Source organism: Durotheca rogersii (assembly GCF_024521655.1).
Source record: "Durotheca rogersii strain YMJ 92031201 chromosome Unknown GGS23scaffold_3, whole genome shotgun sequence".
Taxonomy (NCBI): domain Eukaryota; kingdom Fungi; phylum Ascomycota; class Sordariomycetes; order Xylariales; family Xylariaceae; genus Durotheca; species Durotheca rogersii.
Window position 1 is genome coordinate 873,874 of NW_026251234.1, and position 13,093 is coordinate 886,966.

Consider the following 13,093-nt stretch of genomic DNA (forward strand, 5'->3'; position numbering starts at 1 on the left):
CAGAGGTAAAGGTATGTACATGTCAGAATGGGAAAGGAAAAAAAAAACCCCCTTGCAAAAAAAAAACAAAAACAAAAACAAACTGAAAAGAGGCATATGTGTCTATTCAATGGGGTCAGCCAACCCCGTCAGAATGAAATCACCAGCCACCTACCACCCGCCACCAGCCGCGCCTCGCCACAGATTTTGGTATGTGGCTTGCAGGCACCCCGGGAGCGAGGCGTATGTACTGTGTACAAGCCCTCCAGCCATCGCTCCGCGGCCGGGCTTGCTTTTCGCAAGCCGTGGTTTGGCCCGGCCAGCGATGAGCGCGACGGCGGTAGTGAAGTGTTGTGTACATACGCGGCAAGCTTGGGGACCCCTTCTCGGACTTTCGTTAGTCCCCCTGTACATATAAGTTAGTACCTAGGTAGACCCGACCTCCCTTAGCGCGACCAAACGCGCGCGCGAGGAGGGAGGATGGGTGCAGAATTTTCACACCTCGTCACCGTGACGCTGTGGTCGAGGCCCGGACGCGGCGTCTCCCGCCGGATGTTCGCTGTCGTGGATATGAGAATGCGTACATTCCGCGGCCGACGTAACCTCCCGAGCCGTAATGCTACCTACTGCGCTATGCCCCGACACGTACGTAGACCTTGCCTGCTTCCCGGCGTCGACTCGGGCCCTGCCCACTCCTCCCCTGATCGCCGTGTCGCGCGACAGCCTTTCCGAGCCGATTCTGATCCCGTCTATGGCTGGTGGACGCGATCGATCGAGCGGATGGATAATGCATACCACTCTCCGTGCCTTTACCCCCTGACCCCAAATCACCCGTCCGTTTCTCTCTTGGGGGCGATTCACATACATACACACACACGCACAAGATAGCGGGCCGGTGATGATACTCTCACAGATACTTTCAATGATAGGAAGAGGGATATCCATCGAAAACATGGAAATGATCTCAAGTTCGAATCTGAGGCCTGCCGCCCTTATTTTTCATCTCTTGTTTCTCTCTCCTCCCTCTTCCTCCGTCACTCCTCTCCCCCCCTCCCCCCCTCTCGCTTACTCGCCCTGGATATGATGGTAGACGAAGGAAAGAGAGAATATACGTAGTTTGGTATACCCGCTGGTAAGCAGTCGTTCCTCGGCTTTCTAGTCTTAGGTGCCTTCAATAGACATGTCGACAGACAAGCTGAGGAACGAGACACTAACCTAAGTGTGATCTATCTTCGGGTGTAGACAGCTCCTTACGTGTCTCATGTCCTAGTCACCAGCAGTTGCCGAACCTCGCAACTTGTATGCAAGACTTATATTATTAACATTACCTAGCCACTCCTCCACTCTCCCATCTTGTCGCCTTCTTGCTCCCCATCTTTGCCCCCCCCCCTTGCTTGCCTCCCCGATTCCATTCCTCTTCCTCTGTCCCCCGGCCTTCGGGGGCGGCCGACTGCCGAAAGAACCACTGCTATATATGCAACAGACATACGTGTGTATGTTGAACAATTTCGGCCATCGACCCCTTTCTCTCTTCCTCTGCTACTCTCCCGTTTCTCCTCCCTCGAAACAAAGAGGCTGGTCTGACACATATTGAATAACACAACAGTGCCCCTTCCCTCCCTTCTGGACTAACTCACTAACGCCATGCGGGTATTGGGTATTTCCTATCCTCGGCCTGGAAAATCTTTCGGAGGAAGGGAGGCCGATGCATGTGTCCGATTCTTCCCAAAAAAAGAAATAGAGAAACAAAAGTCAAACCCATGATACCTCTTCTACCTCTTCGAGGCAAACCGCAGGCATCTATCTGCCCCAGGCAGTGAGGGGAGCCAATCCTCGGCCCGCCCTAGGCGCTAGGTGAAATGCGTGCCGTCCCCAAATACATATGCATAATAGGTATATATATGTGTGCGCGCGCACCGATGCTCGGGGGTCCAGGGGCGAGGTCGTCAACCATGGATATCCGGCCTCTGAACAAAACAAATCAGGGGTATTCTTCTTCCTCTTCTTCTCGGGAGACGTTGTCTGGATCCTTTATCGCACATTCCGGCGTTGTCGTGTTCGGGTCGACACGGGGGGCTTCTAGCTACGGTGTACTGGCTCTTGCTCGTTCGTATGTAGTCTTTCTCGTGGTATTTTCCTGATCACGTCGCCGCGTGACTGGATTTCCGGTCCGGGCCGATCGGTGCCTAACGTATTGCCGTTCTTCTCTAGTAGTTTGAGCGCCCTCTGTAATCTGGACGCCGTCTGGTCAATGGTTAGTCCGGGTTTCCTTCGTTCATCATCATCATCATCGCTTAGGCCTGCCAAGGTCTCCACTGACCCTGGATCAACGTCTGGTCGCAGCAGGTAATACATCTCCGTGGCGCGGGGCCGGGGCTTCTGTTCGTCATCCGATGACGATGCGTACCCGCTTGCGTTACCAAACAGCTTCGATACGATTCGTCGTCGCTTCGAGGTCCTGTCCGGCGGCAAGGCGACATTCTTCAAATGCTTAAAGGGCGCTTTTATTGCCCGGTTGATGCGCATACTCCTAGGGGTCTTGTAATTCTTGGAAGAGACGGCCTCCTTGAGCTTCTTAATGCTGGCTACCGACCGAGGGCCTCGGTTTGTCCGTACAAATCCTGACGACCCATCCTCCGTAAGCGGTAGGTACGACACCTCCGTATCGACACGGGACGAGCACACAGCGCAGATGTTGGGGTTCTGGTTGTCTGACCGTCCCGTGTCAGGCGTGGAGGTCTTAGACCGGGGGGCTTCGGACGAGGCCAGGGGCCGACGAGCCGATTGGGCGGACGGAGCCGATTCGGGGTGGTTGTCGGAGCTGTCATTAGAGGCGGCAGGGTGAGATAAAGCTATGTGATGCTGAGATAATTCGGTACGGCTGTCCGAGCCCACGGCAGTGCTAGACGAAGATAGCGGTGGTGCATCTTTGCTAACGCGATTGCTGCCGAACCCGGACGCCGTGGCTGCCGAACACACGCAGTATTTCCGGGCCCTGTTCACCTCAGTCCGCCAGATGTCGATCCGATCGAATTTAGGGTTCGACGCCGCGGGCCGCGGTCTCGGATGCTGGGGGCTCTGTAGGAAGTATCCGGCATCTGCCATCTCGTCCACAGGGGGGGGGTGGGGGAGGCGGTTTGCTCTGGCAAGTCTCGGATGGGGGAGCGGGAGGGTCTAAGATTGTTCGCAGGAGGCCGGGGCCGAGGCCGCGTGATCTCGGGGGGGGGGGAGTGCGGCTGCTGTGTGTACGTGCTGCGCGTGTGTGCGTCGGCGATGTGATAGGTGGTGAGACGTTGTACGGATGTATGAGAAAAAGTGTGTAATAAACGGTCAAGGAGTGCTAGAGAGGCATGGAAGATGTGTGTGCTTGTGAATGTCAACGCGGCCAAAACTACGCGGTTGGTATTGGCATGGTAGACTTTAAACCACGGCGTTCTCCGTCGTCCAGGTCATCTGCTAGTCACTGGTACAGGGGAGGCCTTGTGGCAGAACAGAGCAGGAGAATCTCATGACTCTGTAGTCGGTAGACAGTAAGTCGGTGCATTGGGGGCTCTCAGGGGTTGCTCGATTGGGGTGGGGATTTTTTAATAAGGTCGTCGAGGCGTGGATGGATAGCGGCCTTGCCCAGGTCCAAGACCGAACCAGACAGGAGGTGCGTATGGTAAAGTGAGTCGAGAGAGACAGGGGAGGTAAAAGTCGGTGCCAGTCCCCTTATCGTATCGAGATTGTGACGTCGAGTCGGCCGGCGATTCCTCGGGCTCTGGGCGTAACAAATCGGCAATATGTGAAGGCGAGTTGCGGTCTTGCGAGCCCTTCTCAAGTATATGTGTTTATATACAATATAGACATGGAGAGACCAGCTCGGGTGTGTATTCTATAGCAGTAGGTGGTTGCATTCCACGGCTTATTCAACAGAGGCGGGAGGTGGGTTTCCTAAATAGGCCGTTGGGGTACCGCACCGGGGGGTGGGATCTTGCAGGCGCCTCCTCGACCGAACGCCGTAGGTACCTACCTAGAGGTACCTAAGTACCTGTGGCAGAAGGAGGTTACCCAATGTACCTACCTAGTACGAGTGCAGCCCCAACACATTTCCAGTGTCATGTCTTGGCCAGTGCATAGCTTGCTTGTACAAGGTAGGCGCGGTACCTGGATGCAGCAGGCTACGTTAGACTAACGCGCGCCTACCCAAGTACCTTAGATAACGAAATACATATAGGACATATCTTAGGTACCTATGGTACTAGGAGTCCAACAGCACGCTATATGAGTACAACAGACATCTGACAGCCTCACCCATGCCACGAGAGTTCATAAATACAACAAGGAGGTCTACGCGCCTCCCAACATATGCATAGGTACGTATGAGTATAGGCATAGGTAGGTACCTATATATCATACTACTACCGTATGCTATTGTCACGTATCTACTATGTCAAGTCGGTCACCTATTCATCTGCCTATATACCCTCCGGCCCCCTCGGCGAGGGCTTCCCTAGGTACCTTGCCTACAAACGCCTCTCTCGACCCTCGTTTTTTTCTCAAGCCACTTTTAGGGGGGGCTACTAAGAAGAAAAAGAAGAAGGAAACCTCGTGGGTCCCGACCGGATTCGTCGGAACGCATCTCGCATAGACTATACATGCGTGCTCCCCTCTCCGAAACGCCATGCTACATTGGGACATTGAACGTGTCCCGGCATCCCCTCCGGATACAGGAATAGTGCTGCCGAAAATTCGAAATACCGACTACCCAACAACAGGCTGCGCGCCAGCAGCTTACCAGGTCTAGCTGGGCCTTAGCGTCTCCCACCCGTGCATCTCGCTACCGCCGTCGTCGCCGAGGAGATCCACCGCCGATGTGCTCTTCGCAAGCTTTAGGGACTGCGCGAACTGGTGCGCCGGCGCCGGCGGACGTGCTGGCAGGGTCGGCTTGCGTTCCGTCATCCCCAGCCCGGGCGGGCCAACCTTGGCTGGAGGTGTGCGGGTAGGCGAGCCCGATTCTCCCTTAGAGAAGTCGCGAAGCGCGTTCCCATTCGCGCGCGGTGCGGCCGAGTGCGTCTGGAACATCGCCCCCCCCCTCGATGCCCCCGACCTACTCGCTTCGAGCTTGGATGTCAAGTTAGAGATGTTGGTTGCCGGCTTACGCGGTATTGGCGGCTTCGGTATTTGGCGGTCTAGGGGCAGGCTAAAGTCCTGCGTGTCGAGGGGAGAAGGGCTAGACGTTGGTGAAGTCGATATGAGATGGGCCGGCTTTTTGGCTACGGGCGGAGGCGCCTTGGGTTTGTTGGCCGCCTCAGAGGACGAAGCTGAAGAGGCAGCCGGCGGTTGCTGCTGTTGTGGCACCGTGGGCTTCAACGGTCGCGTGGCGGACTGGGCACCCACCGATGTAGGTGGCTGAGAGTATTGGCTAAGACTGGTGGTGGTCTGTCTCCTCGGCGGCGGCGGCGGTGGAACCTCGTTCTTATAGCTAGGCGCGACCGCCTGATCGTCTAGCAGACTGATCTGGCCGACCTTCGCGGGCAGAGTCGTCGGATCGTACGGCGGCGGCAGCTTCCTGAACGACGAGTTGGACGCGGCCGACGTCGAAAGAAGGGTAGAGTGGTTGATATGCTCGTATGGAGACGTGGATATGCTAGAGAACGAGGACAGCCTCGAGTTGGACCGTGGGATGGCAACCCAGTCTGATTCCTCGGTGGGGATAAACGGGTTCGAAAGTCGGCTAGGATTGAGTATCATCGTAGAATTATCACGATTCCCGTTGGCTAGTTTTGGCGGGCCAATCGTAGACGTCGCCATCTTGCCGTTATCGAGCCACCATCTTTGCCGGTCGGAGCTGGCGGGTGGTAGACCCGGCTCGATTGGGTCGTACCCGATGAGATCCTCGTCGTCTTCCGAGTCGTCGCTAGCCAAACCTGCCGCCGTGTGGCCGACTTCTGCTTTGCGCCGCTCATACAGCTCCCGACTGATCCGTTCCCGGAGCGCCTCGTCCACGATATTCACGGCGCACTGGAACGTTGCGAACACCGGGCGATGATCCGAGAAGCGCAAAGGGGCACGGTTGTATGATAGTTGCTTTATATTCGTGCCCTTGCGTAGGATTCGGTCTGTCCACGCCGGGATACGCGCCTTCTCGCTGCTCGGGATTAGCTATGGTTGCGCGACGCAGGCGGCGGCATAACTTACGATGTGTCATACTGATCGGTGCCGATATCGAATTTGTATGTTGGCATGAAGGTGATTTGCGCTTCCGAGTAGTACGGGAACGAAAGGCCGGCAACCATTTGCAGGTTCAACTTTCGATACGTGAGCATCTACCATCGCATCGCTCGACGGGATCCTGGGCACGTACCTGATCGTTTTCGTATAGCTTATCCAGATCCTGTTTCTGGATCAGGTCCATGACCCTCTCGCGAGACAATCCAATTCGGTAATTGAAGTCCCCGAGCCAAACCACAGTGTCTGCCAAAGTTCGTTAGCCAACTGACCATCCTACTGTGCGCGCTATCCCATCGTACCGTGATCGTCGATGCCTCTGTTCCGTTGGAACCGCAGCCCGTGGTGAATCGTAGCGTAGTCTTTATTCCTCTCGTCGTAATTGGCGAATCCGGCAGCGAGATGGGCCGTCACGAAACACAGCTGAGTATTTGCGTAATCCATCCGGATGGCGACCGCGCCCTTGTTTCCCGCTATGCCGGACATGCCCGTCTTCTTGACGCTGCCTTCGACGTTCTTGATCTTGGGGAGGACAGAAGCTCTCACGAAGATGCACAAAGCTGCCCCGACGAGCTGTCCGCTTCGAAGCAAGACGTATTTTTCCCCTCCGAGTTGCTTGGCACGATCATTTAGTGTCTTCTTAATAGCTCTCTCCCACTGCTGTTTCCTGGTGGGATCGCTGTTCATGATCTGTTGAGCGCTCAGTTCGACAATCTCCTGGAAGCCCACAGCCATGATCTCAGGCTGTACGGAGCCGAGCTCGGGAGGGAAGAGCCAGGGAGACAAGTCGTCGCCGATGCCGTCTGTACGCCCATTCAGATTGAAGGTACCAACCCACCTATATCACGCAGGTCAGCGCTGTTCCGCGATATCCACTGAGAACATATCGAGGCTTACATGATAATATTTTCCATCGAGGAGTACTCTGAGCTGCGCTTGCTGAGTTCGCCGGATATGTAGTCGCTAATCGGGTCGAAGAGATGGACGGGCGCCTGGCCCACTAATCTTCCCAGGAGCATATCGATCGTGTTTTGCCTTGCCTTGTCGGTAAAGTTGTTGATGTACAGCCTTGTAGCACTTTTCCGAGCGTCCGCAAAGGCTCCGGCCAGGGACATCTTACCATGCCTCGTGAAGGAAGATTTGAGGGCCCCCGTGCCGGCGTAGATCCTCGAAAGCGCGTCGCCGTTATCGGCCCAGAGAGTAGAATGCCGCGACCAGAAATCCGACGCAGCATATTCATCGCGGTGACTTAGGAATGCCTCAACTGCCATTTGCGAGATCAGTGTCTGGATGAGATTAGTCCTGTCCAAGCAGTCTAGACAGTTCGTCCGAAACACTCCTTCCTGCTGGAGCACCACGACCATCCTTTGGTGGCTGTTCGGTTCGTTAGCCTCGACCATATCGTCCGTGAGCTCAGCAAGATAATACGCGAACCCCTCCGCAGAGTGCCCGATGTAGCGCCGAATCCCTCGAGCGGCCTCGTATCCAGCGGTCTTCGTTTCTGCGTGGAAATCGTAGTCCGATCCCCGTAAGAGCGCATGATCAGAGGACTGCTTCTCCCCTACGCGACTCAGCGAGCAATGCTGCAGACCGTAGTGGAACAGGGTTGTAAGCTCTGCCTCGCCCGGTTTCGTGGCGCTGAGCAGATTGACGACGTGCACGGCGCCGTACGACTGCTCCAAATCCTCGAAGTGCTTATCGAACGCTGGCTGCGTCCCGTCGGCCGAACGCGTGATAGCGATCTTCTGCTGACCGGGGATGAGGCCCGGAGTCTGCTCCCAGAACACGGGTACCGAGCCGCGAACTTGCGCATACGAGAAGAGAATACCGGAGGGGCTCCAGTATATGGTTTCCGTCTCGACGAAGTTGGCCACATGCCCGTCATCATCGATGCCTCGACTATTGAACCGAGTTCCGGCCCGCCTACACGACAAACGGGAAATGACGGTGAGGTAGGAGGGGAGGCCGGAGTGGGCGTCCCTGAGCGGGGCGGACGTCTGCGGGATGGTCATGGTCGAGCAGAACCCCCGTATCGCAGACGTCAGAATCCTGGATGCGTCGAGGGTCTCGCGCTCGTGTCCGAGGAGCCGGGATCGAAACTGTACCAAGGGGCTAATCATGAAAAAGTTCCACAAGAAGGCATCGTCGAAATTGTCGATGTCGAACGTATCCGAGTCTATCGGCCTAGACAGCACATGTCAGCTGGGGGTTCTCTGTCTCCGACCCGTGTCTACCTAGGGACGGGAGAGCGGCCTAACCTGTCCTGTAGCCTATTGGTCAAGTCGAAGTCGGTGCTGTAGTAGAAGCTGCCGTTGCTCAGCAGCTTCTGCAGCTCTTGGTACGGGTATTCTATCTCGCCCTCTCTGCGACCGAGGCCCGGGCCGTACGCGGCGGACGTGGAATCCGAGGGGTCGCTGTCGTATGCGTTGAGCGAGATGGCGTAGTCGTACTCGGCGCTGCTCAGGCAGAAGAAGTCGACGCCGCCGATCCGCTCGACGGTCTCGCCGGGCCGCAGGGTGGCCACGCGCGAGGCCTGCGTGATGACGCACAGGAAGACATCGCGGTTGATCGATATCAGGCCCAGCGTTCCGTAGATCGGGCGAGGGGTTAGGGGTCGGAAACCGCGGAGGAGCTCCTTCGAGACGGGCGAGAACTCGACCATGCACTTGGGCGCGGGTCCGTCGCTACCGGCGCGGAGCCGCGCGGCCGACGCGACGGGCGTGAGCGAGCCATCGGCGATCGCCTCGCTGGTGGATGCTGTGTACCGGAAGATCAGGGCATGGGTCGACGTGGCGATGGCGATGGCGCGGTGAGGATACTCGCGGAGGAGGAGCTGGCTGGCTTTCTCGGTTGACGACGCTGCGGTGAAAGTGCGAGGCGGCGGGGGGAACTGATCCATGCCGACTGAGCAGGACAGCGGGAAGACGGCGCGGGCTGTTTCGAGGAAGCACACATGCTACTAGAAGCGATTCCAAGCAGAGCGGTTGGAGGGCGTGGAGGGGGAAGCTTTTCTTTTTTTCTTCTTCTTCCTCCCTCTCTCGCTCGCTCGCTCGCTCTCTCTCTTTTTTTCTTTCTTTCTTTCCTTCCCCTCTCTCACAAAAGCAGCATTCTAATGGGAAGGAAGTACAGCTGGTGGTAAGAAGTACAGGTGTACAGTACAATGCATAACAAGTTGTATTGGAGTTATGGAGGGATGTACGTCGGGTTAGTAAGACGGGGGGGAGGGAAGTAGGGCTTGTGACGTTGCTCCTTTTCAGGTTCTCTCGGCGTTGCCCACTTCCAAGGTCAGCCCTGCCGCGAATTGGCGAATTGCCTAGTACGGGACCAACTGCGGGGCCTATACGGATATTAAAAAAGAAAAGAGGGTCGGATCAACTGGGGGGGCGCCGCCGGTCACCGAGTGCCGATGAGGCTGAAGGGTGAGGCTGACAGGCCATTGGGCGCGACAACTCCGGTGCCATAATCACAGGCTCAGACGCTTCCAGCCAAGTGATACATCGGCAGGCAGCCCTGGGTGTTAGGTAGAGGTATTACCTACCTAGACAGCTACCTCGTAGCCTACCCGCCCCGTAAACACGCTTATCGTTGACCCTATCGCGCATTTCCCACATCTCACCCTTGCCGCCAACCAGAGCCAGAGCCAGGCCACACAACCATAACAAAGCATAAACATGTCGGTCGATAGCATCAGCCCATCCTGCCTTGATAGGACGTCTACAAAATGCCGGCATCTACCTAATGTGCTGCACATAGGTACATACTACACATACATAGCCTAGAGGCAGGTATACAGGACCGTATCTATGAGAAGCGGGGCACAGCAAAGCCAAGACGATCATGCAATCCGTCCCTACATGCCTGCAGCGTACCCAGTACATGACGAACTACCATGCACTGACCACAGTCGGCTTGAATAGAGGTGCAAGTGTGAAATGCCGACGCGACCAGTACCAAATCGCGCCGTGGGTGATCGCGAGACGAATGGATTCCACACCGCGATCATGATCCTGTTTGATAAGCTTAGAGGGAGAGAGGGCAGCGGTAATTCTTCCAGATACACCCAATCCTACCTCTACCCGGTTCTATGCATGCATACAATGAGATAGAAAGCCGCAAATAAATGCCTGCCTGCCTGCCTGGTTCTGTGCTCCAAAGACACGCCCTGCCTTACGAAAAAGAAAAAAAATCTCGCAGCGCGACATGGCCGGTCACTTTACTATCTCATACGAGAGAGAGCGCGGCAGTGCAAAGGGAAGGCTGACTGGCTCGAGGCGTCGTGTCATACAAGTGTCAGTGGGATGTGAACTATCACCAAGTCCTACCCACCACCATCACCACCACCACCACCACTGCTGCTGCTGCTGCCGCCGCTGCTGTCGCTACCATTACTACTAATATTACTATAGCATCACGATGACTCCATAGACGACGCGTCGTGGGTGTTGAGTTTTTGTTTTTATTTCATGTCGGGAATAGGCATTGCAGAGGTGCTGATGGGCCATCGACGGAGGCGACGCGCGTCGACGTACAAGTCCAGCCTTGACCCTCTGTAGTCTGTTTGGGAGCAACAAATCGGCATTGCCCACGTCGTTTGGTAGACCAAGGCCTGGATAATCTGCCACCCTCCGCCCCAAGAAGTGGCCGTGTAGTCTAGCAAGTACGTGCGACGCACACACTCTAGCATACGAGACCAGCTGCAAGGGGTTGTGCCACGTGCCGACCAGAGTAAGGAAAAGTGAGATATCTCTCCTCAAAAACCACAAGAACAAATGGGGGGGGGGGGGGGGGGGGGGGGGAGATGTATGAAATTTGTCCACACGACCATCCAGGGGCCCTCGCAGTCCCTGTACACACGGGGGTAGTTGGAAATACAGCCATGGTTGTGGAAATGTGTATTGTCGAGTACAAGGACATACTATAACGTAGCCTTTACCGACGTATCCTCAGGTGAAACGCGACCAGGGAAACCCCTTCGCATTCTCCAGTCCTGCATCGAAAGCAACTCTTGCACCACCCCTCCTAACCGATGCCATAAGCCCTTCGCCAGCTGGGTATCAACGGAACCCCGGCCCTTTGAGAATGTCTACGGAGTATCATGTTCAGCTGAGGAAAGGAGGTGTATCCGTCAAGGCATATCTAAGACTCGGGGGCAGGGGCGGTCTCCTCCTTGGGCTTCTCAGCCTCCTCAGCCGGCTTCTCTTCCTTGGTAGCCTCCGGGGCGCCGGCACCCTCGCCCTCGGTGCTCTCTGACGAGGTCCACAGGGTCAGGTTGTCACGGAGGAGTTGCATAATGAGGGTACTATCACGGTACGACTCCTCGGACAACGAGTCGAGCTCAGCAATGGCATCATCGAAAGCCTGCTTGGCAAGGTGGCAAGCTCGGTCGGGAGAGTTGAGGATTTCGTAGTAGAAGACAGAGAAGTTGAGAGCGAGCCCGAGGCGGATGGGATGGGTCGGGGTGAGCTCAGTCTGGGCCACGTCGGTGGCGCTCTAAGGAGAAAACAGCACGTTAGGGTCTGCAGATATCGCAGAGATGGGATCGCCGGCCATCCCAACTCACCTTGTAAGCCTCATGCGCGGCGGTGGCGGCAACCTTTCGCTTCTCACCAGACGCGAACTCGGCCAGGTAACGGTGGTAGTCGCCCTTCCTATTAAGGAGAGGACGGACGTTAAAATCTTGCACATTCCAGATAGCAAAGGAGGGGGGGATGCGTAGCAACTGACATCTTGTGGTAAAAGACCTTAGATTCGCCGGTAGCAGCGTTGGGGATCAAGCTCTCATCCAGAACATCCAGAACATCTTGGCAGACCTTCTCGAGCTCAACCTCGATCTTGTTTCGGTACTCACGGATGGTGGCGACGTGCTTGTCAGAGCCCTTGGACTCCTCCTTTTGCTCGATCGAGGAGATGATTCGCCACGAGGCACGGCGGGTGCCAACCACGTTCTTGTAGGCAACGGAAAGGAGGTTGCGCTCGTCGACGGAGAGTTCTCCACCCAGCTTGGCCACCTCCTTCATGTAGGTGACCATCTCATCGTAACGCTCGGCCTGCTCGCAGAGGCGAGCCAAGAAAGTCTTGCTGTGGCGGGAGGCTAGTCAGTCTGCGTGTTTTTTTTCAGGCGAGCGTCCTCCCCGGCCCTGCCGCACGGAAAGCGGAGAGCCAGAGGGCAGGACCGGGGAAGACGCGGTGGGTATGCGCGGTGTGAACGAACCTTTCACGCTACACGGCGGGTGGGAGAAACGTTAGCGAAGGCCGGCAGGAGAGGGTGCGAGACTGGCGGTACAGCCCAAAACGAGGTTGTGCAATCGGGTGGTGTGCGGGCGCGGCGAAGGCGAATGGCACCACGGCCGAGACACGGCCAGGTCGTCGAGGGGGGTAGGCTGGAAAGGGGAGAGAGAGACTGTCGGAGGAGCGAAAACTTACTTCGGTGGACATCTTGGACGGATAGGAGGAAGGATTCTGGATAGAGAGGAGACAGGGAGATGATGGGCAGATGGGAGTGCAAATGGGCGGGTAGGTCGTTTGTCTGCAGGTTTCGCAGGTTGAACACGGGAGAATCGAGGATTGTTTACAAGTTCCGCTGAAAGTTAAGTATTGAAAGTGAGGTTTAGGTGGGAGAGGAGAAATCAGCAAGTTGCGGCCGGGCCTGCCACTGCCAGGTGCAAATTGCGCCCGAGTCTCCAACTTTTGGCACCTGCTCCCGCTTGGCTATGGCGGAATGGGAACAGATAGAGAGAGAGGTGTGTAGGTACGGTACATCGGTACGCCGGTACTCCGGTACACGAATACGTGTATTGGGGTACTCTTCTGATCGCCTGGCTCGGCCGTTGCTCACGAGTACCCGGTACCACCTATGTTGCAGGCGGCGGATGTACCCAGATAACTTATCCAAGCGTGCCTGCCT

General features: G+C 56.3%; 3 protein-coding genes across 3 annotated transcripts; all 3 read right to left on the reverse strand.

Moving 5' to 3' along the window:
• Nucleotides 1-1,813: 1,813 nt before the first annotated feature.
• GGS23DRAFT_279446 (uncharacterized protein) lies at nt 1,814-3,207 on the reverse strand. Its single transcript, XM_051512537.1, has one exon. The coding sequence runs from the start codon at nt 3,082-3,084 to the stop codon at nt 2,059-2,061; it is 1,026 nt and encodes a 341-aa protein (XP_051375324.1). The 5' UTR covers nt 3,085-3,207; the 3' UTR covers nt 1,814-2,058.
• A 1,478-nt stretch (nt 3,208-4,685) lies between these two features.
• On the reverse strand, nt 4,686-9,489 carry GGS23DRAFT_279473 (SacI homology domain-containing protein). The gene is made up of 6 exons (XM_051512538.1): nt 8,448-9,489; nt 7,087-8,373; nt 6,492-7,027; nt 6,326-6,435; nt 6,160-6,269; nt 4,686-6,109 (listed from the first exon to the last, which is right to left on the reverse strand). Exons 1-6 carry the CDS (start codon nt 9,086-9,088, stop codon nt 4,762-4,764), a joined length of 4,032 nt encoding a protein of 1,343 aa, XP_051375325.1. The 5' UTR covers nt 9,089-9,489; the 3' UTR covers nt 4,686-4,761.
• Nucleotides 9,490-10,963: 1,474 nt separating this feature from the next.
• GGS23DRAFT_551297 (14-3-3 family protein) lies at nt 10,964-12,828 on the reverse strand. The gene is made up of 5 exons (XM_051515337.1): nt 12,613-12,828; nt 12,401-12,408; nt 11,914-12,267; nt 11,750-11,837; nt 10,964-11,679 (listed from the first exon to the last, which is right to left on the reverse strand). The coding sequence occupies exons 1-5, from the start codon at nt 12,622-12,624 to the stop codon at nt 11,326-11,328; spliced, it is 816 nt and encodes a 271-aa protein (XP_051375326.1). The 5' UTR covers nt 12,625-12,828; the 3' UTR covers nt 10,964-11,325.
• Between the last annotated feature and the right edge of the window lie 265 nt (nt 12,829-13,093).

What these genes read in the sequence shown, in the direction of transcription:
- GGS23DRAFT_279446 (XM_051512537.1), bottom strand. Translation starts at nt 3,084, where the DNA reads ATGGCAGATGCCGGATACTTCCTACAGAGCCCCCAGCATCCGAGACCG.
- GGS23DRAFT_279473 (XM_051512538.1), bottom strand. Translation starts at nt 9,088, where the DNA reads ATGGATCAGTTCCCCCCGCCGCCTCGCACTTTCACCGCAGCGTCGTCA. An exon ending in TCGATGGAAAATATTATCAT is followed by an intron (nt 7,028 to 7,086) that starts GTAAGCCTCGAT and finishes TGCGTGATATAG; the next exon opens with GTGGGTTGGTACCTTCAATC. An exon ending in CAGAGGCATCGACGATCACG is followed by an intron (nt 6,436 to 6,491) that starts GTACGATGGGAT and finishes GAACTTTGGCAG; the next exon opens with ACACTGTGGTTTGGCTCGGG.
- GGS23DRAFT_551297 (XM_051515337.1), bottom strand. An exon ending in AAGGTCTTTTACCACAAGAT is followed by an intron (nt 11,838 to 11,913) that starts GTCAGTTGCTAC and finishes TCTCCTTAATAG; the next exon opens with GAAGGGCGACTACCACCGTT. An exon ending in CCGCGCATGAGGCTTACAAG is followed by an intron (nt 11,680 to 11,749) that starts GTGAGTTGGGAT and finishes TTTTCTCCTTAG; the next exon opens with AGCGCCACCGACGTGGCCCA.